Below are 26,997 nucleotides of genomic sequence, written 5' to 3'. Positions count from 1 at the left end.
ATTTTTCTGAGCACACACAGTAAAACTTTTAACACCGCCAGTTTGGGGGAAAGACTTCCCTCACCTCCCTGCCTATCAAAATGCAAGTGCGCACATCCAGGGGTGCACCTAGGCTAAAATGTAGGCTGGGGCTAACCCTTCAAATGTTGGGAGAGGCACTAACTTAGGAGACTGTGGAGGAAAGGCAAAATTATTGTGTAGGGGCATCTAACTTCGTTACTCATTGTAATAAGAATAGTCTAGTGCAACTTCAATGTTACAATCAGTTAACTGCTCTCTGCTTTGAGATTGAAACACCCACTTCTTGCAGAACCTGAAGGTCCTAGAAAGTGTGAAAATGGCAGATGCTGTGCAATGAAAGACTCAATATCCTAGCACATCGGGCCATTGCAGAGTGTGGGGCAGTACTCTGGGCGGCCCAAGCACCTTCAGTGGCTGGGAGCAACAGGGGAGAAAATGTAATGTTGGTTCTACCATAGTCCGCTATACTAGAATCTCTGGTGCACTGACTGGCTGGTGACACTATGTCTGCCTGTCAAATCCAGTGTTACAAGAATGGGGGAGGGCCAGTGCAGCAATAATGCAATTCTATGCAGCAGTATTGGAGCCACTACCAGAGGAGCACCAGTATACACCAATGTGTCCCTACACTTATTAAAACTGTCCTTTTGTAAGGGTGTAAACTTATAAGCACTCCAATTTTTGCAATTGAAGTCAGAGTGAGAATACATTATTTGCCCAGCATCACACACTTACGCTAAACAGTGAAGCTGGGATTTTAACCCGCTCTTTCAATTTGGGCATGGCCACCTTCTTCCGCGCTTTACTTGGAACAAAACCTTTAGTTTTGGGTGTCAAGACCTAGAATAATAATGTCCTATAGAGTTTACTTGCATAGTAAAGCATCATAACATGTACATCCTTATAGCAGCATTTTGTGCCAAAATAATATCACTGTACCTTTATTTTCCACATCCTGCATGGGAAACTAGAAGATGCAAAAAGCAAAACATCCTGGATTTACCCACTTCATTTTCAGCGCTTTAAAAAAACCCCAAAAAATAAATTGTGCCATAAACTCACTTAGGTTTGGAGATTAGTCACAAACTTCCATCGTGTTATGTATGGTTATTAAAGAATACTCAATTTAGGACATCAAAGCAAACTTTACTTTTTAGCATATCAAGCTATTAAATGTTATGGGTATGAACACATTTTAAAAGGGTGCATGCTTGTGTTGCTCACTTAGCTGTCACAGATTTGTTCTTTCAGTTGGAAATTCACCATCATGTGTAAGAAAGGCTATGCTGCTGACAAAAGAAACGCTACAGTGCCATCTAGTGGTGGAAAGTATGTTTTTATTAATTAATGAATCAAAGCGTACACAGTAGAAAATGAAATCATGTGTATTTGTCATAATTTCATGCGTAAAAAGGCTCGATACGCACGTTATCTGCACGGCTGTTCAGAATGTCAAGGTACCTCAAAATAAAAGTGTAAGATACTGCTCGATAATGCTGTCTATAAAGTGTGCTTCAGGTCACAGGCATTCCCAATAAAAATAACCCAAGCAGCTTGGAGCGATTGAGCTCCTACCTCTAGCCTAGAAGGGACAGGTAAGCTTGAAACCAACAGTTTACCAGCAGCTACTTGTGGCTCCCTAGTCATATTGGTTCCTTACAGTGATCTTTCTCTTCTTGGGGTAACTGCCTTTCATTTGGTGCCTGCTATGCCTCTGGGCTGGTTTTCAAGGGACCATGCTGCACCTGTGTTGTGGGGCTGATGCTGTCTCCAGACTAGGCTCTGTCACCCTGGTCCGGTCAGTGTTCAGGTGGCTTGCTGAAAGCTATGTAGTGGCTGGACGCCATCTTGGATTGCATACTAACCTCTGTTGTATGTATGCACCGATACCCCGCCTCTCAGTTGATTTCTTAGGCGGCCTTCTGTTTTCTGTGCGCCTCAGTCTTTCCTATTGCAGCAATCCTCTGGTAAAGGCTAGGAAAATGTTAGATACTATTCGTTATTTCTTCTACAGTGGGATTCAGAGCTGAAAATAGATTTCCTGCGACGCTGTTTGGGAAGAGGGCGCAATGCTTGCTGTAGTCCAATTGTGGCTGTGTTTGTTATTTGCCTCCGTAGAGAGAAAGGGGTGGTTTTAAATGGTTTTCCCTCTACTGGGCTGCTCAGTGTTCTGTTTTTCTTTCCCTAAAGGGAAAACTGGATGCAACAGCTTTGTGTGAGCCTTTAGAGTGCCTTCCTCGTGGAGGTGGAGAATAAAGGGGGATAGTGTAAGGGGATCATTTTAATCATGGAGATAAGGGGGAGCATTGAAGTATGACAAGAGAGGGGGACCATTAGTTTCTTTCCATATTGTATCAAGGTTCGAGTCGTAGTGACAGCCACTTTTCTATTGTCGCCCCAATGGTCTGGTACCTGCTACTTAAAATCTGAATACTTGTCGCAGTCTCATTTTGAATGCCCCTCTGAAACTTTTTCTTTCCTTGTTGCATTAAGGGATTTTGTTGCTTATCGGTTTTTGCAGTGAATCTACAGACTATTACATTAGGGTCAACAGGGTCTTTTGCTTGGTTTCCCGCTGATCGGGGTAGAGGGAGCCTTTTGAGCCGATAGTCATATTGTCTCCATTTGAAGTTAGTATCTGGAGAGGGATTCTTCCAAACCGCATTCAGTGGCTTTTGCATGTCCTACTCGAGAGTCTGTCCCACCAGTGCGTGTCCACCTGAGCGGTTGGGAGATTGCTTGCTTAGTGGACCAGTGACTGCCTACCCTACCAGGTAGGTAACATTTCATCTCTTAAGCCATCTTAGTAGAAACCATACACCTTTCCTCCATTAAAACCAATGTATTCATGAAAAATGAACGAGGACTGGTATAAACCACCAGTACACAGGAAATCTAAGACCACCACGAGCCTCCTAGTGCCCCGTCCAGTAGTGAAAGGTGAATGAGATCACTAGCACACTAACTTAGACAGACGCCTCTTTATCACAAGCGATTCCTCTGGACATAACCGAGCAGCGAGTGCACATGTAGTAAATGCATTATTGGTTTATAAATGTCCCCATCCCTCCCCGGCGCTATGCAACCTTTTCCTGTAGACATGTTTCCACCCTGAAGAATATCTTCTGTAACGTACTGGTTGGCAGTGATGGCTGCCATCTGGTTCTCCTAATGCCCTCCTGAGGGCTGCAGAAGAACCTTCCTTGCAGCTCCATTTAGCTGATGGCCTCACTTGCAAGAGTGCATCTTTCTCCCACCCCATTTTACAGCTTTTATGCAGATGAGGGTAGCACAGTTCTCTGTAAACGGACAAAGGAATACCTGCATTTTGGATTTCACCATTGATCTGAAATTAATTTTGGATCCCTGCCCACCGTTGTGCAGTTTGTTTGTTCCCAAGAGACACAGACTTGTATGTTCACAAGCAGTGCCATTTGAATAAAGCAATCCTCTTTGTGCTTTTAAATTGCTTTGACCGGCTTACATGGTCCATTTTATACTGCCATGCTCTCTGCTTCATCCATTCTTCTTTCCGTTCTAATCCGTTCCATTTTACTAGCGGAATTACCTGGTTGTTTTTAATACGGGCTCAACAACATAACCCACCTGTTTACATCCACATATAAAAGAAAACCAAACTCAATGTAATTAATGTGATCGATTCCTAATAAAGTCGTATGTTGGATTCTGATTATGCTATACAAAATTGTCCCAGTTATACTTTGAGATAAAATAGCTCATGTTCTAGCTGAACCAAATTGTGACGGGGTCAGCAAACTGACCCAGCAAGAGGGAATGGGGACCCCTACCCATCTGGGGCAGGAGTTCTACCAGCATGTTTGCCAGGGCCAGTTCTATTGGTGATGTACAGCTGGATAAGCTGCAAGCGGGCGTTCCTAGAAACTTTCTTATGGTAGTGGGTTATGGCCTCGTAGATTCGTGAGGTTTCATGGCCCCCCTTAGTGGAGTTCAGTATCGTTTCGATGCATTAATTTTCCTCAGTCAGGTCGGCAGCGACCGGCCATCTCTTGTACAAGGCCTGTACGACCACCCTGTGCAACAGGAACTGTCCTGCCGGGAGGCCCGGTGCCTCAAAGAGTTCCGAGAAAGTTAGGATTTCCTTTTCTTGAATCAAGTCCCCAAGCGTGGCCACCTGAAGGGCTCCCATTGTGTGCATGTTTCAAGTTGACCCCAAGAGTGATTAACCATAAGTGCAGCAATGGGGATCTGTGGGGAGAACGGGTCTTCAGACCCAACCAGCTTGCAGGCCCTTTTCCAAAGCCGGATCCCGAGCTTGGCGAGGTAAGGGCAGTGTCTCGTAGCACCCTCCCCAGCCCACAGTATGTCTCTTAGTAACAACCGGGGGAGGGCCGGTTGGAGGAGGCGAGTGTCCGTCGTGCTCTCATCGGCCATCCATTGCGTGACATGTCTCAGCTGGCTGGCAAGGAAGTACAGCTCAAAGTTGGGGATCTTAAGTCCGCCCCTTTTGTATGGTCTTTGGAGAATCTCCAACGCCACCCTATGCCTACCTCCCTGCCAGAGGAAGCCCCTACAGAGTTTGTTGAGATCTTTGAAGAATGAGGGGGGGATGTTGAAGGGGACGTTAGTGAAGTTATGTAGTAGGCGGGGAAGGGCGACCATTTTAAGGAGACCAGCCCACCCAGCCATCGAAAGCGGGAGCCGACCCCAGAATTCCATGGATTTCGTGAGAGAGTCTTTGGCCCTTACGGTATTAAGGATGTGTTCTGTGCCGGGGTTGCAGTGTATGGTTCTCCCCAAGCATTTGAAAGAAGTTGCCTGCCATTCGAGATCTAGAGGGGGGAGGGATCTGTATTCATCAGTGTAAAGTGCTGCGAGGGGGTAAAGGCAAGATTTGCTCCTATTAATCTGGATCCCGGTGAGCTTGTGGAAGCAGTCCAGGGTTTCCAAGATGTAGGGTAGGAGGTGCTCAGGGTCTTGAAGGTACAAAAGGGTGTCGTCAGCATACATAGAGATGAGGTGGGTCACCCCGTCTATCTTAATGCCTCCCTCCCCATATTCCTGTCTCAGGTAGGCCGCCACTGGTTCCGCGGCAAGAATGTATAACATGGGGGACAGAGGGCACCCCTGGCAGGTGCCCCTGTGTAGGGACCATTTAGCGGAATAGGTTTTGTTGGTGTGTACTCTCGCAGTGGGGTTAGCATAAACTAGCTGGGTCCACTTTAGGAATATAGGGCCTATTCCCATTTTGGCCATGGTGGCATACAACCAGTCCCACCTCACGGAAGCAAAAGCCTTTGTGGGCATCTAGTGACGCCACTGCAAGTTTCTGCGGCCTTCCCTCAGTGCTATAAATGACATGATGTAGCCTGCGCAGGTTCGCATGGAGCGCCCCGGGACGTATACAGTTTGGTCTTGATGGATCAACAGATGGATAACACTCCGCATTCTATTCGCAAGCAGGGCAGTAAGGATCTTGCAGTCTACATTAAGCATAGAGAGGGGCCTGTATGAACCACAATCTGCCCCATCCCTCCCCGGTTTAAGTAAGGGTATAATCACGGCCTCACTCATGGAGTCCGGGAGGGTACCACGCTCGAAGGCCTCATTAAAGACCTGGGCCAATATTGGGGCGAGTGTTTCCTCATAGGTCTTGTAAAATTCCCCCGGGAGCCCATCCGAACCCGGGGTTTTCCCAGCTGGTAGCGATCTAATTACCACCTTGACCTCGTCGGGAGTGACAGGCTTGTCAAGGGTCTCAGCCAATTGCGAGTCTAATTTAGGTAGGTCAATGACGTCAAGGGCGTCTTCGATCCTGGTGTCGGAGGGGGGGCGGGGCTTTGGAGTACAGGCTACGGTAGAAGTCGGTAAAGACCGAATTGATTTCTTGTTGGGTATCCACGGCGGTGCCGTCAGGTGTGAGTATGTGGCAGATGGGTGGTCTGGGGGTCTCCCTTTTATAGAGCCAAGCTATAGTTTGCCCGGCTTGTCTCCCAGAGCATGGATTCTCTGTGTGCTTGGCGTAACTCAGTTTACCGAGGGATTCCCAATGAGTTAGGCAGGTTTGTCTAAGTTCGGCCATTTTTTGTAATTGGTCAGGGGATGGGTCAGCCCTGCCTTCGAGCATACTCCGGTCCCTCTCTGCGTGCTCAAGCGAGGATGTAATGGATCTCTGAGCTCCCCCAACTGCTGCAATCATCTCGCCCCTCATGACCACCTTGTATGCTTCCCAAGTTGTGCTCAAGTATCTAACGCTATGCAAGTTATTTTGCCAATATTCTTCAGTACTATCTTTTATGCGTTCCTTGAATACAGAGTCAAGTAGGGCCTCAGCCATCAGCCTCCATGTGGGTATAGGGGGTTTAGGCGGGAACACCTCCCAGGTTACCAGTAGGGAAGAGTGATCAGACAGCACCCTAGGCAGGTAGCACGTATCAACAAATATGGACTGTTGTGTTAGGCTGAGAAAAATGTAGTCCAGCCTGGTGTGTACGGCGTGAGGCGGGGAGTAGAAGGAATACTCACGTTGCTCAGGGTGCTGGACCCTCCATAGGTCACTGAGTTGCAACTGTTGGATTAGTTTGGAAAGTATTTTGGCTGGAGGGGAGGGTTGATCGTGTTTATCTGATCTGTCTAGTAGAGGGTCAAGGGTACAGTTGTGGTCACCCCCCCATATCATAATTCTGTCCACATACGGGCTGAGTCGCGTATAAAGGGAATGGAAGAAGGCAGTCGCGTCATGGTTGGGTGCGTAAGAGCTGACCATGTATACCTCTTTGCCCTCGATGGAGCCGCACACCACCACCATCCTACCTTCGTTGTCTGTTTTAGTGCAAGTGAGTTTGAAAGGAACAGTGTGGGCAATCCAAATCAGAACCCCTCTGGCGTAGGAGGAGTAAGCCGAACCTATTAGGGTACCATGCCAAGTTTTGGCCAGGGCTTCCAGTTTCTTGCCAGTTACGTGAGTTTCTTACAGCATGGTGATTCCGACCTTGCATCGTATTCAGGTAGGTTTGGACATGCCATTGTTTAACGAAGCTGTTCAGGCCTCTGACGTTCCAAGTAACGACCCTTATTGTGTCAGCCATAGGCGTAGTGTGGTTTACTGTATGCAACAGGTGGAGCTCGAGGTCTTGATGGTGCTGCGTTGCATGTGAATTGTTCCCATGGTCTCGATATGTCCCAGTGTATGTCCCCAACTTGTGCAAAAACTCACTTATTTCCACCCCCCCTTTAACTGTGAAATCCCCAAACATAGAACTGGCCCAGCGAGGTTACCCTCGTGATGACTGTCCCGTTTCTGCTCTGTTGGACCGTGCATTGGTCTCCAGGTGCCCTACGGGCGGGTATATATACCCAAAAGGAAGAAACAATCAGGGGGTGGAGTGAACTTGGTCTCCGCAAGGAGGATCCATTCAGCTGTGTAGAGGTTCAAACAAAAGTATAGTTCCCACCAGGATGACAGGAGGATCGTTATCTCGGTCTCCGCTTCCTTTCCTCAATATCGGGGATCAGTAAACCGTCCATCCAGTCCCTGGCCTGAGCCGGAGTGTCGAACAAGTGCGCCTTATTGTTATGCAGCACTTTAAGCCTAGAAGGATACAGGAGCATATATAATGCAGTCCGGCGGCTTTCAATCTGGCTTTCGTGTGTATGAACTGCGCTCTGTTCATTTGGACCTGAAAGGTGTAATCGGGGTATATGGCGATTTTGGCAGAGTCCCGTTGGATTTGGCCACCAGTTCGGGAAAAGGCCAGAATAACTTCCCCCGGCGGTGGTTTCTTAGCCAGGGATCTGTGGGCCTTCTCGATGGTGAAGCCTTGGGAGAGTTTGCCAGCTCCCACCTCGTGTAGCAGGAGGTTCTCTATGTCGTTAGTGGGGTCGGAGCCTTCGGAACCCTCTGGCAGCCCGACGAGACGTATATTGTTTCGGCGAGTCCTCCCTTCCGCCTCCTAGGCTCTGTCCTCCAAGTTCTTCAACCTTTGCTGAAGCTCATCGACGTCTCGAAGGACGTGAGTTTTGGATTCAGTGTTTTCCCAGACTTATGTTTCTAGCGCCTCGGTCCTGCCGGCCAGGGAACGGACATCTTGACGCAGGAGGCCCAGGTCTGTGGCAACGGCGTCGATTTTGTTTTCCATTGTTGCCTGGAAAAGCTTGATGGCTTCGAGTATCTGGGTGTTACTAGGCTCTGTAGCCACAACTGCCGTGGGGTTAGATTGAGCGTCCGAGGCCGCTTTGTTTGTGCACTCGGAATTTGGGGATTCGCAGGCTGCGAAGGTGTCCATCGTGGTCTGGCACTGCTTCTTGGGCCTGCCGCCTCTGCCGGACATATCGTCAACGCAGGGCCTCATCGCACCGAGAATGCTGGGGACGCAATCGGGAGGCCGCTAGCAGCAGCTGCGGAGGGGAGACTCTTGTTACTGCCGCAGGGCCGACAGGGCAATGATATGAAGCTGCGGAGCGGCAGGCCAATTTCGGGAAGCAAAGGGTGTCTCACTTCCAGCGGGCGCGCTGTGCGCCGGACGGCCCCCCCTGTTGTCGGCTGTGGAGTGGTGGGGACCCTAAAAGTGGGCCTCACAGTTCACCGGAGCGTCAGTCTGCAGGCAGGGGACAGGTGTTTTCGCCCACACCTCCCCCCCCCCGATGAAGGTTCATGCAGGTGGGGGAAAAAAAGATAGCCGGGGTCTCAGCGCCTCGGGGAGGCAAGCCCAAGTTCTTGCGTTGCTACCAGCGGTGAAGTCAGGCGCAGGGGGGTAGAGTAATGCGCGGCCACGGGCCCCACGCACCCAGCCGCCAATGTGGATGTCCGGGCTGGTCCTCCGCCGCGCCCCCCTACCTCTGCAGCACCAGTCGGCCACCGCTCACACCGGGGGCCCTCGCGACTATCCAGGGCACACCTCAGCCCAGTCGCGCGCCGCGGGCAGGGCGCAGTCAGGCAGGGGCCTCAGGGTCGATCCTCTCAATCGATGAGTGCAGCTGTTCAGCCCCCTCCTCCAGGCCCGGCACAGGTCGGCAGCGCAGGATCTTCCTCCCCCACCGGCGGGCAGCGTCGTCAGTCGTGATGGTGCGCTCCGGCCTTTCGAGGGATCAGGGCGTGGGAGCTGCCATTTTGAATCCGCTCACCGACACTTTTCGCACGCGGGTAGAGGTGTTAGCCGTCTCTTCTCCGCCTGGGAGACGGTACGATAGTTGCTGAAGAGGTTCTGGGGCGAATGGTGCAACTTGTAGGGTTCCGGAGCACTTTAAAGTCACTTAAAACAGCTTATCATGGCGCATCAGCACGTAGCTCTCAGGAGACACGTCCGCTCTACATGGCGGTTTGCCACGCCCCCCTCTTGTCCATTCTACTTGTGCCTGGCTACAAATGTCAAGTACCACTTGTTATCAGCCTATATCTGCTGTGCCCGGTTCTGGTGAGTGTTCTTGTTCCTCTTTTTCAGGACTCCCGATCCCAGAAGTATTTGCGGCGATTAAGGGAATGAGCAACCCAACAGCGAGAGAGCTGGCAGTGGTTTGTGCTGAAGACTGGCACTCAGGAGGGGCGAATAGGGACTTTGGCAATAATGGTGTTTCGCACTGGTCGCAATAGCAGAAATCATCCGGCAGACTCATGGTTGGAGACCACACACATGGTAACTTTGAGAGTGACTATATTTGTTGCAGGTTGCCATTGCTGAACTGCGCTTGAGAAGAAAGTTGAGGGCTTCAGAGGCAATTTTAGGGCTCATACCTGTAGGACACTATACAGGGGAAAAACAGGACAGCGATTGACCTAGGGAACCAGGTGGGCTCCTGGACCAATGGGTCGGGCAGGAGGATTATAAAGAGGGAGATAGGAAACCGGGTAGTGTGGGATGTTCGGGTGAGGTCAAAGGACAGAGACCAAGAGGAGGAAGGACGGTGCAGCAGAGTGTGGAGGAGGAATGTAAAGACTGTGTGAACGATGAGGTGTGTGTTGGTGAGAGAAAAATTTACTTGAGTGTGTGTTTGGTGAGTGAAGAGTGGCAGAGTTAAGGATAAGAGAAGGGGCTTGCATGAGAGTGAGTGAACCACATGAATAGGGTGATGGAAGACTGACTGAGAGGAGTGGTGGAGTGTATAGGGAAGAGGTGTTAGGGAGAATTCTCATTTATGGCTAATTTCCCTCACCTAGTGAGTCCCCCAGCAGCTTTCCTGGACTTCTGGAGTTTATTTTTTTCCACCTGGTAAGAGTGAGAGCTTTCCCTCCACTCTTACCTGTGTTTTGCTATGTGTTTCCATCTGTTTTTGTGATTGTGGACTCTGAAGTACACACTTCTTTGTGTGTGTCACACAGCACCTTCAGTGCCGTGGCACAGGGTTGTCTTTGAGACTTCCCTCGACTCCATTTCTGAGGCGACTACTGTCTCCCAGAAAAGGGTAAAGTTACCATTAACTTTACTTAGTCAATCTACCACAGATCCAGTACACCCCATCTTCCATGGAGTACTGGAAAGGGTGAACTTGTATCCCTTTTTTATCTGTACCTCCTAGAGCATTGTTTCGCTCTGTTTAACATTTAGACTTGGCTGGTGGCAGTGGTATCTAGCCTACCTTTTCTACCGCAATATTAGATAAACGTGGTACTGTTCTTGGCTATTATATTAGCCGCGAACATAAATCTGCTTGACCAAATCATCTCTTTTGGCTCGGGTTGGGTTTATTCGCCATTTCTTTTTGTTAAAGTCCTTCTTGTGTTTTACTTTGCGCGGCAAACTAGGTTTGCCTTCTTTGTTCACTGTTTTTTGGCGGGCTTCTGCCCAGAAGCCCTCCTCAAGGCGCTTGGGAGTCTAGGTGGGCTGAATGTGAGGGAGGGGTGTAGTCACCCCCTGCACAGGGTATCCTAGGAAACCCAAGTCACACTTTGTCATGATTGGCTAGGGTAGTTGTCTGGGCTGGATAACCCCCCTGCTGGGTCATTGACAGCCAGGCTGTGTGAATGGGGGTTTTTCGCATAAAAGGCAGGTCTCTTGGGCTAGAAGTCAGAGAGTCGCCACTGGAACTTCAAGGAACCAAAGAGAAGTGGAGAGAACGACGGCTGCTGCAACTACCCAGTCCCGGTGAAGCACTGCTGCAGTCCTGAGACATCTTCCCTTCAACAACTCGGAAAAGATCCAGTCCGGAGTCTTCTTCCCTTGAGCTTGGTGGGGATAACCAGCTCATCTTCTACAGCCAGAGGATCCTCTTCCATGGTCGAAATCGCTGCACACTGCTGTAGTGGTCCGGATAGCCACCTGAAGAGCCTCTCCTGTTTTTAAGGAGCGCACCTATTATTCCTTGTCGCTGCTGCCGGCTTCATCCCTGTGTGGTGCAGACCCCCTTCAGACGTCCTCCTTCACAACGAAGCTCCAGGAATCGTGGGTCTGCGGGAAACCAACAGGAACAACTGCCGGGGCACTAGCTGCACCATTGGAACAAGGTACTGTGTTCTACTTGAGGAAACAGGGTGAATCCCTTTTTCTTCATTTAAAAGGCTTGACCTTGTCTTCCCTCCTTCTTATAACTTTTGCTTCCGAACATTTACAATATCCAAGTACTTTTGGCTACGTTGAATCGTGAACTGTCTGACCGTGTGATCTTCGGCAACGGGCCCCGGTGTCTTCGACCTAGGCTCCGGCCCTTTGACTTTTGAACTCCTGTCTCTGAACGTTTCTTGATTCTGCCTGCCTAACCAAAATATTGCCTGTGATTTTTGCCTCCAACTCCCTCTAGGTATCTCAGGTGCTAAGTGTGTTTTTGCCCCGGTAGCATTTCATGTCACGGATACGTGTTTGTTTAATAGACCGAACTATCAAAAAGTGATCGCATTCGTATTCGCTGTAACGTGTTTTTGTGCCTAATACCGGTTCATTCCAACACAGGGTACTTACCTTCAGACTTACTGTACAAAGTGAATTGGTTAGTTGTAGTCTATTTAATCTGTGGTTTTTATTGAAGTTTAATAGAAGTGTTGTGTTTATAATGAAGGGTTTAAAAATAAATGTCTTTTTCTACCTGAAACCTTGAGTCAGTGTTTGCTTGAGTCACAGTAATTGTGGTCCCTTTGCATAATCTCTGCTACTGCTCATATACTCTTGAGATAAGCCTGGCTGCTCCGCCACTGCTACCACTATGACATAGTAGTCCAGGCTTGTACCAAAGGTAAACTTGTATTGCCACCTGTAGTCATAATTGTGTGTAGTGGTCCCTAAGGGCACTGCATGGGATTCTGCTTAACAAGAGGCGTTTGGAGACAGAAGATCGAGGGAGGGAGAGAGTGGGGTAGAGAGAGGGTCAGGAGAAGAGTGGGAGGAAGAGAAGGGAGGAGAGTAGAAGGGCAAGACAGGAGAGCACATCAGCCAGAGGAGAACAAAGGGTAAGGCTAAGTGTGACCCAGGTCTTTGAAAGGCATCCCTTCTTCAGAACGTTTGGTTTTTGTGGGACCCTGGTCAGGATCCACCTAGAAGTTCCCACGGGGAGCCAGATAGAGGAGGGGATTGCCCTAAGGCTCTCACCAGCCAGATCATAGACTGTAGGTGTCACTGATGTGTAGTGACCACCTTGGGATTTAGGGAGGTAAAAGCCCATGTCAGAGGCCCTGAAGGAGTCCCCATTTAAACCTTTGAATAAAAACCTTTGAACCGCTTTGAGAGTTGCTGTGTTCTTGAGGCCATCTGTAACCGCATGTACATTGACCTGGTCACACTCTGAGTTGTTGATACTACTGGGTGTTCACAAAATATCCTATTCCTCTTCTCTAATCTCCCTCATTAGCTACTCTGTTGTGCTTTTCCATTTCTTCTTGATTTCATATGTACCACCCATCTTTTTTATTTCCTCCCTTCGTTATCATACTTTGCTACCCATTTAATACCATTACCTCCCACAACCTTGACAAAATGCTGGGACAGGCACATATGTCTGCAACATGGCCATGCTAACAATAAAGAATGCCTTGTGCACGCAAAAGATGGCAATATGCTGACACACTCACTAGTTGGTGAAGCAAATTATATAGCTCGATGGTGTTTGGGGAAGGGAGATCATTTAGAGTTTTCTGCTGTGTGATTCAAATCATTTTGTTTAAGTTGGCTTCCTTTTCAAGTCTTCTAATGGATGCTACTTTAAGGTTTTAAAAGAAATACTTCTAGAACAATTATGAAATTCCTGGTTCAGACTAGAGGGTTGAGTTTATTAAATGGAGGCACATTCTTGTTTTCAGAGAGGCGAGAAGGTACCCAAGGTTCTCGTGTTCACAGAAGATGGCCTGTTCTTGGGCTCTTGGAACACCTCTACAATTGAAATGCCCCATGGTATATTTGCTGTGAACCGCCCCGACCAGCAGTCCGTGTGGATAACAGATGTTGGAAATGGTAACGTAGTTTCAAAAACTAGAGCATATGTTTAGGGGCTATCCGTGTAATCCTGCCACGTGTGCTGTGCTGAAAGAATGAAATATCACTTTAACCCTTGGTCCAGGTTTTTCCCATTGCACTGTGAGAATTGATGCATGATGTTGACAGGTGGTGTTATAGGAAATGTACAAACCCAGAAGTGGCTGTAGAAGATCTGGGTGCTGGCCTGCATTATGAAATGCGAATGTCCATGCATTAGAAGCCTGCAACTTTTATAGTACATGTGTATGGGCTTCTGGCAGAACATTGGAAAGGAGCTTTATTGTGCAAATTCATGCTGTACAACTCCTCCCATGGTAAACTGATCATATATATCAGGCTCTCGTTCCACCCCTTTGTGGATGACACCCTTCACGTCCTTTTCTTCTTTCACCTCTGACCTCTCACAGAGGCTCTCCAGCTACCACTCTGCTACCTGTCACTGAATGGCACTTCTGTCTTTGAGGAACTGAGCATGAGTCTGCAAAGTCCTCCATATCCCAGCCCCCAAGGCCTCTCCTCTTCTCTCCTCAATCTCTTTTCCCCTTGATCTCTTTACTCCCTACCCTAAAGTAAACAACTTTGCAGTCGTCTTTGACAGGGATCTTAATCTCCACCTTCTTATCTTGTGATCTATTCATGGGCGGCCTCCATCTCCCTCTTCTCCCCTGTGGGCAATCTTTGATCTAGCCCCCTTCCCAATGTGCCTGTCCCCTGCCCACCCTATGCACTCTCTGCCCCTTCTATCAGACATAAAAGACAAAACTAACATTCAATTGCTCAATAGAGCTTTCAGGTTCTACCTCTGCTGCTCTGAAGGAGCACCCATTAAACTCCTCCGGAAACCCGCCCTCCCTTCCACCATTGCCCTGCATCTGTCCCTAGTGGTCAGTGTTTTGGTCCACCTTTCCATCACCACCAGGTCATGTTCCGACTGTGCAGTGCGGCCTGTTGCCTGCATGATTCTGGGAGTATTCCTGGTAGGTGCTCCGTATTCTCAATACATTCAAACCTGCTCTGACCAGTAGTGCATGCCTGTTACTGAGGATTTTATTGGCCGATGTAAACGGGTGTGCAACTTAACTTCTGCTCCACTCAGGAATTAATGGAGTTATGTTTTTTAATGATCATTCCACATAATTTAAATGCCTATGTTTGTGTTTGTTTTTGTTCAGCAGTTACCACTAAAACCTGTTTTTACTTGTTTTCTCAGAGGTAGTAAATGAATGCTGGAATCTTTGCTGGTAATTCTGGTAAGCAGTTGCAGGAAATGGGCAAGGGGAATTGGTCAAGAAAAAGGGCATAGGGCAAGAGGAAGTTAAAGGTTTGGAATACGGGGAAAATTGGGATGGCAGCGACTGAAATTAAAGCATTTTTTCTGATTACTTCCCTGAGGGGACAGGGCCACATCAGGCACCCATGTACGGCAACACAGATCATTAACTGTTTAAATTCCTAAATGGGTCGCGGGTGGATAAGAAGGCAAAGCTGCAATTTACTTCCAGGGAGCAAATGTGTTTTCCGGCCTATAATCGGCGGCGATGGTGCAGCGATGGTAAGCGCCATCAATTACTTTCTGGGCTAAATACAATCTGCGGGCTATACCAGCTTCCATAGCCTGCAGATTGACCAATCATGTACATGGAAACACCACAAGAGTGTTCTAATTAGTAATAAACCTCTGGTAATACCTGTAAGCTCGAAAAAGGCTCTTAGTCTCCTTTGGTGTCTGGGGGAGGTGTTTCCTGCACAACCCTGACTTTTTCTACTTGGGGTTAGACTAAGCTATTCCCCGCAAAAAGCCCAGATATTTGACCGCCAAATGTGCGCGGTGATACTTTTTAGGATTAGCGGTAAGGCCGGCTTGCCTCAGAGCGTAAGTGAAGTGAAACAGGTTCTCTCCTAGGTTTTGCTGTGGATTATGATGTCCAGATACGTGCCGCAGAATAGGTGAAGGGTCACAGTATTTGGTCCATCAGCCGCTGAAAGGTCGCTGGGGCCCGTGAAGTCTGAAGGGAAGGACTTTGAAGTGAAATAGTCCTCCGTGGGTGGAGATAGCTGTATTCTCTTCATCAGAGGGGTTCAGTGGCACCTGCCAATAGCCCTTCGTTAGCGCAATCATGGAAATCCCAGTCTGTCGATGAGGTCATCGATCCGAGGCATCGGATTAGTTATCAAAATGGGATACGGGATACGATGTTCAACTTCGGAAGTCAATGCAAAGTCTATGCAAAACCTCCATGACTGATCTGGTTTGGCCACAAGTGCTATTGGTGATGACCACAGACTCTGTGATGGTTCAATTATTGTCACAACCCTCGCCCAAAACCCCCTCTGGCAAACCCATTGGCCAGGTGGAGTCAGAACTCTGGCCTCTACAGCCTGGCATCCTCTTCAAAAGCCCTCATGGGGCTAGTCCTGGCGCCTATGGCGCCAGGCTCATACACCATGAAAAACAATGTGCTTGGGAACTGCTTTATTGTATTGTCAGCCAACATGGAGGCATCCACATAGCTTGGTTCCTAGGAACCAAGCTATGCGGTCTAGTGTTTTGGGTGTGGTAGCCTAGGGACTACTTTACCTGGACTATTTTGTTTGGGCTATTTAAACCACACCCGAGCAAGACATCTGGGCAAAGCTGAGAAGTATACCAGCGAGTAACCCGGCTGGGTGGCGTCCCTGTGGATACCAGGTGAGCGTAACAATTATATCTGCTGCTAGCATTGTCTCCACCTCCTGAAGGACTATCTTCTTCCTTGTCTCCGGAATTCGGTAAGGCCTCAAGTTAATCACCTTACCTGGGGGTGTGCAAATGTAATGTTTAGTCTCTTTCACTCACCCAAGTTCACTATTGAAGACATCTGGGAATTGATCTATTAGATCTTGGATGGGCTGTTGTTGTTGCTCTCGTAGATCAGAGGGGACCAGACTATGTTATGATTTTTCTTCATTTAATAAGTTGGCCATTGGGACAGAAGAGGACTCCCCCATGTCCTCCTTCCACTCCTTTAGAAGGTTTATGTGATATATTTGGAGTTTGAGCCTTCTGTCCGGCTGGGCGACCTTATAGGTATTGGGACCTGTTCTCTCTAATATTTCATAAAGTCCATACCATCCCAAAAGCATTTTGTGCTTTGAGGTGGGTAAGAGGGCAAGCACTTTTTGTCCGATGGAAAAGGACTGTGATACTTCCTTATGAGTGTTTTGGCTTTCTTGGGCTGGCCCTAGATATTTTTGGACTAGGTCCTGCACGATAGTCAAATGCTATTTAAGTCTTTGGGCAGTTTGGGGACATAAGTAACACTGCCCCTTGCCTTTCTTCCCACGGTTTCCAGAGCATGCCCAGTACGTCTAGAGTGGGGTCACACCGTTAAAGAAGCTCAAAATGGGGAAAACCCTAGAGAAGCCTGGGGAGCTTTTTTGATGGCAAAAAGGGCACAAGGGATCATTGTGTCCAAATTGCATTTATCTGCTTCCACTAATTGTTTTTAGAACGTTCTTTAAGGTTTTATTAAAACGTTATACTAAGCTGTCTGTCTGAGGGTGGTAAACAGAGGTGACTAGGGTTTTGATCTGTGAGATCTCCTTCACACCCTTGATCGGTTAATATTTCTGTCAGAAAGCCCACTCTTGACAGAAAAGGGATTAGGTGTTTAAGAATCTGTGATGTATTATTTTCCATCGGGAAGGCATCCAGATACCCAGTTTCAAAATCTTAAATTGCTATAATATACATTGTCCCTAGTTTGTACTGTTCTAATGGACCCACTATGTCCATGCCAATTCTAGAGAAGGGTACCTCTATTTTAGGAAAAGGTTGTAATGGGGCTGGTGGAGGGGAGTGTGGAGCTGTTTTCTGGCATAAGGGGCACATTGCTATGAAGTTCTTGATATCAGTGTAAACCCCCGGCTAATAAAACCGGTTGATAATTTGCCCCTGTGTTTTTGCCGTACCCAAGTGTCCCGAAGCCAAATGGGCATGAGCTATCTCGTGGGCTAACCTCCCAAGGCTCCTACGGTTGACAATCTGGGTTCTAGTTCTCCCTTCGGGCATGCCTTGTCCCTGATAGAGAAGACCTTGTTTCAGACAAAGAAGTGCCATCTTCAGACCTTCCTTATTTTTCCGGAACTACCTTTTAAGAAGGTTTCCGACATAATAGGATAATTTTGTTGCGGGAAAGCTAGGTCGGGATTTATCTCGGTCTCTTCACCAGTGGCCCTCAGGGTTATGGGGTCACAATATATGAGGGGTGAGGGGAGTTCTTTATCAGTTTTATCCAAAACTCTTAGTACCTCTTTCCATGAGCACTTGTTCTTGAACCTCTATGGGTTTGGGAAAGAGGGCCCCTTCTAAGATTCCCTAGTTGTTCTCCCCAGTTTTCACATGATATGTTTGTTTACCATTGTTCAGAATTAAGATTTTTATGTTACCTCTGTAGTCTGGGTCTATTACTCCAGCCATTACGTCCAAGCCGTATCTCCAAACTAGGCCGGACTTGGATACTAGGCAGATGTAGGTGCCTTTTGTTGGTGACAAGTCCTGTGGGGAAGGACTGGCACTCTTCTACCTCTATGGAGACATCTCGACTACTGTGTAGGTCAAAACCTATAGACTCACTAGTAGCTACAATGGGACCAGGGGCCTAGCTGCTAAGTTTGGAATATTTCAGTGTTCCCCGATTTGTATCGGTTGAGTCAGATCCCACTCTGACACCACATGCAAGGGTTTCGACGAAGGAAGTTGACACAAGGTTGGCATAATTGTTGCTATAGACTTTTATTGATGTAAAATAAATCATTACTGTCCCGATCTCTAAGATGTGTTTCCCTGCTTCAAACTAACACTAAAGGATCTGTCAGAATGTCCGCCCAAATGAAAGTCTGCCATCCTATGTTACAGCCTACTTCTATCCCTTACACTACAACTAAAGAAGAAAATAATAATCCAGGAGAATGACTCCCTTCTCCTGATGTATAGGTGGCGTTCCCACAATGTTCTCATGAAACAAGGTACAATGGGGAATGACTCCTTTCACTTGGCTTGTAGTAGTCCAACAGAAAGTTCCTTCCCCGGAGAAGGACTACTTTCTCCTGGTATACGGATGGTGTTCCCAAAATGTCCTCTTATAAAAGGATGTCCGGGGGTGGGGGAGGACTCCCTTTGAGTTGGTAGTTAGTTGCAGCACTTTGTAAAGTCAACTTTCTGGCCCAGGAGTATGGCTCTCTTCTACTGGTACTAGTCCCCACTCTCTAAGGCCATGGGGAATTGCTCCCTCCCCCTGGCGTCTCTTCTGCGTACTTGAAAGGATTCTGTTTTCTCATCAGGAGAATGACTCGCTTCTCCGGGTGTTTGAGAGTTCTTTTACAACTTGGGTTTTATCTTTGCACTCTTTCACTGGATCAGCAAAGTCACTTATATCGAAGTCCTAGACCCTTTTCTGGTGGTCAGTGGGCTTATATCTGCCTCTGATACAAGGAAGATTTCCTTGGATGCACTCTTCGATCCAGTTGGTGTCCCAGACCCTTCTCTGGTGGTCAGTGCACATATCCTTGCCACTGGTACAAGGAAGATTTCCATGGATACATTCTTCTCTTTGTTGTGGGTCCAGACCCTTCTCTGGTGGTTAGTGGACTTATCCCTGCCACTGGTACGAGGAAGATTTCCTCGGATGCACTCTTCTGTTCTGTTGGGGTTCCAGACACTTGATGGCCCTCTGATTGGCCTCAGGCTTTCCCTGCATTAAGCAGAGTCTTTGTTACTCCCAACCACATCCCTATCGGTCCGCCCGTGCTTCCTGTTACCTTCTGGTACTTGCTTGCATGGCTCTGCTTTTTCCAGGGACTGGGTCGGTCCTATTCCCACTTCTGCAGCTGTCTGCTTCGTCACTGCTTCTGCGGCGGCTCTGTGTTTTGTGGCTTCTTGCAGTCTCTGCATCGTTCAGGTCCAACTCCTCCTGGAGGTCGTGCACAGCCTTGCCTGCTTCTCACTGGGCTCATAAGGTCTCCCTCAGCCACTCGCCGGCGTCCTCTGCAGAGCACTCTCTTCAGGTCAAGTGTGGACTTCGAAACTCCTGGGTTCTCCGATCAGGCCTACTCCACCCCAACGTAACGTCAACACCTATTGTTAATGGCTTTTTGGTATTCCTCATGCCTCCTGTGAGACACCTTATCTCAGTACTAGCGCAATCAGTAATCCTCATGTTTTCTGTGCTCCTCTTCATCTTAGTATTTTGTGTTTTAGTTGTACCTCTGTTACTACAGAAATAGATTGGTTTACTTTCAATATAGGTGTGATGTAATACAAGGGGTTGTATCCAAGGCGGTTGTCCTTATCCCCAGAGAGGAAGTCCCTAGCCATGAGATCCTCCCGCATTAAACTACCCGTAGAGGGACTATTGAGTTGCGGCCACACCTCCCTAGCCACATGGGAAAGGGCTTCCCCTTGGGGAGAAGTTTTGATACCTGGGGAATCGTCACACACCACATGACCACCTTCTGCATCTCTGAATGTCACTTGATGCCAAAGCTCTGCCTTCTCTGCATTCGAGATCTGCCAAGCCTTCTAGAATCCCCAACTGTATATCAGCCTGATAACAGCTTCTTTGAGCTTTAAGCCGTTGCTGGTGTGGTGCCACTATGCTGTGTTGAGCCAGTCAAACCTGCTTGCCGCCAAAGGCAAGTCTCTGCTTTTCTACACCTAGGGTCACCAAGCCCTCCGGTGCTGCTGACCAGACATTGCCTGCAGTTTCCCAGCATCTTCGACCTGCAAGCTGTTATCACTGTCTTTGCTCCTGTTCACACCACCCTCTGACTCAACTGAAGATCAGTGCAGAAAATGCCCAGGCTCCCGGTTCTACAGTAAAAAGCCTACAAAGCAAGAATAAAGTTACTGATGGTTTATGTCCCCTTGGCCGACCCTAAAGAGCTGTAGCATCTTCTAAGACCCTACTCTCAGCCTTTTTAAAGACCTGTCCAACAACTTTGACATTTGCTGTAGGAATTGGTGCCTATACACTCTGGTCTTCAACCCAGAATGGCCCTTTATTATAAAGTCTGCATACTGTGCTTTCCCTAACAGAGGTGGTCTGTGTGTTTGTGACTAGTTTGTATTTATTATCGGTACCTTATATTTATAGATCCTGGGTTGGATATTCTTTTATTTTGGTAGCACAGTACTATACTTGTACCAGCTATGAGGTGAAGGAGGTCTACCTGTCTGGCTGTGCCGGGTTCACCTTTGATTGGAATCACTGCTGTTTTAGTAGTAGTGTGTTGCTTAGTAGGCGCTTTAGCCACAGCTCATCACTGTACTCCTGCAGAGCAGTACTCATTTTGTCCCAACAGCAGATTGAGATCTGTTATTGTCCAGACCTGCTTTTAAGTTCAGTTTCTATTAATGTTATGCTATGGTGGTCTAGACCCGATTGAAGGTATTCTTGGAAAGAATTGTGTCAAAAAGGGGTATTGGTTGGATGCTTTCAGCAAACCTACAACACAGTAACAACCTCTGAAATGTGGCTACCGATGAGGCCGTACTTCAGTTAATCCATCATACTTGAAAAGTGCTTATGTTTTTCCCCTCTTCAGAAGGAAAAAAAACCCTGACGTTCCTTTCCGGGTTTTTACCCTATGTGCTGCTCCATAGGCTTGTGCACTGACCACTAAGCCAAACATAGCTGGTATCTGTGAATGGTTTATTCAAATTTTGCTCTTCGCCTGCTTTGTGATCAGGTTAAATGCTGGTTTCGCAAGATATCATGCAGCTGCTGTCTTTCCCTCTGAGCGCTGGGGTGAGGACTTTGGCTGTCCCTGTACTTCAGCTGGGGGAGAAAGGGAGAGGCCGAATAAAGCAGAGAGAGGGTGATGTGGTACATGTGTGGTGGCTAGCTTTGCACAACATTCTCACCTTAGGGACAGGGCAACTTTAAGCGTCAAGAGTTTCATACTGTCATAACGCTTCTTTCCCATTGTGTAAGAGTGGGCAATAGTGACAGAAACCATTATAGAAATTATTATTATGAGGTGCACTTTTTTCAGGTATTGGCTGGGAGGAGAAGGGAACAGAGGTAGTGGTATGAATAGAACCACAGTAGTATTCATCTAATCAAGGTGTGCTCGATGCTGGCAGACGAGGGTCGGACAAAAACTTGATTGGATGAATGCTTGACAATTGTCATGCTTCGCCCTTGGAAGTGTTGGCAGAGGTGGAGGTACACGTAACATAGTGTCTTTTGTTGCCATTTGGACGGTCTAGTGTTCTTCCAAGATGGCCGCCGCCACTATATCAGTGGGCGGAGACTTGGCTTCCCTGCGTTGTATCCGTCTCCTGGGACTATGCAGCCAGACCTCTGTTCAGAGCAGTTCTAGCGTTCTATAGCTGTTTCTTGTACTCTGTTTACCGGTCCTTTTTTCCTTGCTTTCACTCATAGGTTATTTATCTGTGACTACTTTCTGCCTCTTACTGGTGTTGGGTCAGTACAGTTTCACCCCTTGTTTACTTTTCTCCCTCACTCCTGTTGGTCTTTCGGTGTATTCTCTCCTCGCTTCTTTCGGGTTTGTATTTCTGCTGCTCTGTTACCTGTCTCTGCTCCTTTGCAACTTTACTTGGCTAGTCTCAGTGCGGATTGTTCCACCCTTGTTTCGGCGGCCCGCGGCCAATTCCTCTGGTCTTTCGCGTATCCACTTCGGCTGCTTTAGCCTGCCCAACCGCTTCTTAGCAGTCCTATTGAGGCTGCTTTCTGCTATCTCTTTCCGCTTTTGCGGATTCCTCTCTCGGCTACTCTCCGTCTAACACAGCTCCCTTGCGGCTCCTTTCAGGCTGCTCACAGCCGTCTCTCTCCGCCTTTGCGGTTTCTCTTTCTACTGCTACTATTATTTCACCGCTCCCTTGCGGTGCCTCTTGGGCTGCCCGCAGCCTATGGCTACTCCCTTGCGAGAATCTTGCTATTACTTACTGTCCATTTACCCGTAACTCTGCAGGTGACAGCTGGGTCCCGTAGCCTGCATGAACTTGTCCCAGGCTGTGCTCAGTCTGTCTCGTGAGGATTGTTGGCTTACTAGAGTTTCCTTCCGCTGGTCCTCCAGCCACAGTACTTCCGGCATTATCAAGATCCTTTTTGGAAAACAAGAACACTTCCTTCAACTTGGGTCTAAGAAATACTCAAGAGCCACAGAACTCCCCAATTATCTGGACAATATCCTCCGATACCAGAGAGGTCTGTTCTTTCCAAGCTCCACCTACACTAGAGAATCCGACATCTACATCCTCAGGGTTTTTTGTGCCAAGGAGGATTTTTCCCTGACTTTTGGGGGCTTGCTTCTCGGGGTCCCCATAGTTCTGGGTGACTTGTCAGGCCAAGGTGGCCTCCGTGGGAGCTCCCCCCTACCTTCATCAGAAGAAGGAAAAGAAGACCAAGGAGCGGCGGAAACCACGCCGAAAGAAAGAATCTGAAGCCCAAGAGAGCTCTGTTGAAGACACAGGTGAGGAGGACCGGGAGGGTACCCCAGGGCTTCACAACAATAAGGAAGCAGCAACGCAGAAATACATTGTATCCTTACATGAATCCAAAAACCTTTTTAGAATGGAATACTGTATCAAATTGGCTTTATTATTGAATCAATTGGACAAAAGGAGACTTTGCTAAATAATGCATGCTAAAGATTGAAAAGACAACAGTCGCACATACATATATTAAAGCTGGGCTCCTGCATCTTTGATTGGGTGTTTTTTATGTGTGTTTTGTTAAGGATTTCAATCAGGCGACACACCTTGGTCTCGGCCTAGTATGTAGCGCACAACTGAGATGCTTTTCTCCTTATTTTATGCAGATTCAATTTGAGATGGTAGACAACTCGTATCACACCCCTTTTTTTAAGTACCCCGGGTCACAATGGACCATGAACCAGGCCGGTTGGTAAAATGCAATATTTATTTATTTATTTTAAAATTCAAAATAAATCATACAATTTTTAATATGGGGCAGCAATCACCAATGGGTTGATAATCACAATGCAAATGGAATCAAGACACATGGTTACCCTTCTCCTAGAACATATACACAGAACAATTGATTAGGAACACTTTTTTGATTTAGGAAAGATAGCACCCAAGTTAAGGTTTCCCCCTGCACTGTTCCCTCAACCCACAAATACTCAATTCTGAGTGGATAGAAAGAAGCAGCAGGTAATCGGGAATAAGAGGCAGATCTCTTTATATATTAAATTATAATATACATATGTTTTGTAACAATAGCATGTAGTTCTATCACTGGCAATCACAAGGCAATGGATCAGCAAAAGGCATACAATTAGAATATTAGTGGAAATTCTAGAACAGATTGCAGCCAAATGACGCATGTAAAAGTGAAATACTCTGATTTGGAGTGCGGTTTTTGGGTTGGGGATAGATATATATCAAATGACACTCTAGAGTTGAAAATGGGTCTCTAGCTATGAAACTGAATGAGTTATGCAAGATAAAAAAAAGGTGCACTTTGAGCAAAATGAAGCTGTGAAATAGGAAAGGAAATCAGTTGTGACAAGAACACTTTTACTCTAGAGTATTCAGACTAGACCACCAAAGATGGACACAGTAAGATTCAAGGTTGAATTTGCGAATTCAACCCTGTCACCCCAGCGCCCAACCCTGGCGCAAACCAGTTTGGTAACACTAAATAGGACTAATGGTTTAGAATTACACTAGACAAAATTGAAAAGAAATTGCGCTAGCACTTTAGAAAGTCACGGGCAGAGTGCACAGATATTTCTAACAGTTTTTTACAAGTTATCAGGATAAGGATAGGATGGATTAGAGAGTGGGAATAGGACAAAGGCAAGACAAGATAGGTTATGGGCTTCTTTGGGGTAGGGATTATACTCACAGTCCACTTTTAGTTTTGGGATTTTTGGACCGTCAACAGGTTCCGGTCACGAACCAGCAGCGTGCCTGGCAAAGGTCAACAGCTGGGCTGTTCTGGTCACCGAATGGTAATTCGGGTCACTGGATGGCACAGCTACCGCTGGATGCAGTCAGTGGGCAGCAGTTAACGGGCGTCAAACAAGCCTGGTTCATGGTTGTAGTGTCTGATGTTTGGATGTAGCTGCTCTGCATCAAGTGCACTGATGCTGGCAGTGCAATGGTATGAGGTAGCATGGAACCCTGTGGGGTTTCAGGGTTCCATGAATAGCAGTTAGGGATTCAGGATGGGAGATTACATGAAGAAAGATGCATATCCTTGTAGCTCCTACTCCCTGTTCGTAGCTTTACCCTGTAACTAATAAAGAGATTACTCTTTGTACCTACCTGCCTCTACGCTGGTCACTGAGTACTTCAATGAACCCAAAATACTACAATGGTCCATTGTGACCAGGGGTATTTGAAAAGGGGGTGTGATACGAGTTGTGTACCATCTCAAATTGAATCTGCATAAAATAAGGAGAAACGCATCTCAGTTGTGCCCTACATACTAGGCTGAGACCAAAGTGTGTGTCGCCTGATTGAAATCCTTAACAAAATTTGGGGGCTCGTCCGGGATTGAGTTTGGTTGCCACCCGAGGCAGTCTAACACATCAGATTAACCTGCAAGGTAGTGATACTTTGTGTGATTGGAATACTGGGTTACACAGTACAAGCACATCCCAAAAACAAATACACCAAGTACCAGGCCTGTGTCTAAAAGTACAACTAAAATCAACCCCAAAGTAGACTGAAAAGCAATAGAATACAGGTTACCCTTACATAAATAAACAAATTAATAAAGAAAGAACATGTCCAAAATGACTGTAGTAGAAGTCAATATGGCTAGGGAGCACCTTCTGCACAAGCTATTTGTCAGAGGTGAGTGGCCAGAACAGGATGAAAAAGTCTGGCTACAAGAAATAACAAAACAGGTCACTGCCATGAACCTGGCCACGTGGCAAGATGGTGGCCTATTACACCAACCCTTGAGTGAGCTATATATGACCCCAAAAATAAAAGAGAAGCAAATCAAAATTGTTAGAATCGAGGCCTACATGTATATCCACATGGAAGTGATGCGGGAAAGGCATGAGGAAAACACAACTCTTGCACAGAATCAAGTTGAACTCTTAAATAAAACCCAGCCTGATCTAAATTTAGCAGAACAAAAATTACAGAAGAGCCGAGAGTTGGAGGTAGAATCCGGAAATGATCTCATAGAATTAAGAGGATTTGGCTCGCCAACAGCAAAATAATGCAGATCAAGAGGCCCAATTAGAAGCAGTAAAAATAGAGTGTCAGGAAAAGATTGACTCTCTGGAAGAGAGTGTCACGATCTGAGTCCGCGTAGATATGTGTACCTCCGTCCCCAAGTACCAGTCAGAGAGAGGGTTAATGTACTCGCTGACTGATCTTTGGGGCCACAGGTGGGAGAAACAGGAAGCACCGGGTCCCGGATGGCTGCAATGGAAAAGCAGGTTTAAGAATATGATACAGTAATGAATATTGTGCTATATCATATACCAAACAATCTCTTACCCGGGGACTGGTCGGTGTTGGCTGTGTACCTGTTTCTTCTCTGGTAGTTCAAGGAGAATGGAGTAACAATAGACCAGAGTCCACCTGAGGAGGTAGAAGTATCGGGTACCAAAGCCAAGGATTAGACAGAATGCGGTCCAAATACAGTTCAGAGGTCCAAAGCCAAAACCAAGGGATAAGCCAAAAGCAGTCCTATTACAGTTCCAGGGTTAATGCAATCGAAATACAAATCAAGTCCAAGAATATAACCAGGCGACAAATCCAGAAAGGGCAAATCCGCTGCACAGAAGTTCCAGTAATACGAAGTCCAGGGTCCAAAATCCGTAGTAGTCCAAGTTTGCCAGGAGAACGTAGCCACACGCTGCTGAACAGCTGAGAAGCGCTGCATGAATGAGCAGAGCAGTTTTTATGCCGGCATTTCCTGGTCACGTGACTCCTGTGTGGGAATCACGTGAGCACGAGGCTGAGTGTGACCACGTGACCGCCTCTTTGTGAAAGCGTGAGGCTTGGCGTGGTCACGTGACCGCTTCCTCGCTGTCGTTCTTGCAGGACGGCAGAATGAAGGGCGGAGTGTTCGCTGACACAAACGCCATGGCAACCCCCCAAACACCTGACTTTTCCAGCACCAGGGGTGCCGCCACGCGTGACCGCCGGCACCAAGGCGAGCATGAGCACCTCCAAAAGAAGTGCGCGGCCCACGTTGTTGCCGGGACCAGTCCCCAGGGCTCGGGTTGCTAGCGTGCCTTGTCTCGGGTGAGTTGTGTGAGCGCGAGTGTGTGTTTGCATGCATGACAGAGAGTCAACAGAAGCTGACTCAACAATTAACCTATAACAGAGCCTGCTCAGGACAAATAACCATGCTGCAAGATCAGGTTGAAAGAGGAAAATAATAAATTAATTATATATTGATCTCCACTCCCAAGCAGAATTCGATCAAGAGCACCAAAAATTAAATATCATCAAGAAACAAAGGGATGACCTGGCTGAACAGAGAGGCAACCTAAATCAGGAGAGAGATGCCATAGGCCAGGAAGTAAGCAATTTAAAAACAGAACTACAGGGAAGTGAGTTAGCCCTCCAGAAACTAGATGAACTCAAAACAGAGTATGT

The 26,997-nt window shown here is 47.4% G+C and overlaps 1 protein-coding gene across 3 annotated transcripts in view; it reads left to right on the top strand.

Moving 5' to 3' along the window:
- Positions 1-26,997, top strand: part of NHLRC3 (NHL repeat containing 3) — a 257,537-nt gene that overhangs the window by 81,169 nt on the left and 149,371 nt on the right. For all 3 annotated transcript variants that reach the window (XM_069621947.1, XM_069621945.1, XM_069621946.1), the window contains exon 3: positions 13,220-13,370. In XM_069621947.1, coding sequence (XP_069478048.1) covers positions 13,220-13,370 — 151 coding nt within the window. The remainder of the gene's footprint in view (positions 1-13,219; positions 13,371-26,997) is intronic.

Source organism: Ambystoma mexicanum, chromosome 5q, assembly GCF_040938575.1.
Source record: "Ambystoma mexicanum isolate Mex_15411 chromosome 5q, UKY_AmexF1_1, whole genome shotgun sequence".
In the NCBI taxonomy this organism is placed as follows: domain Eukaryota; kingdom Metazoa; phylum Chordata; class Amphibia; order Caudata; family Ambystomatidae; genus Ambystoma; species Ambystoma mexicanum.
Note: the sequence above shows the minus strand (reverse complement) of the source record. Positions and strands in the feature narration are given on the sequence as shown.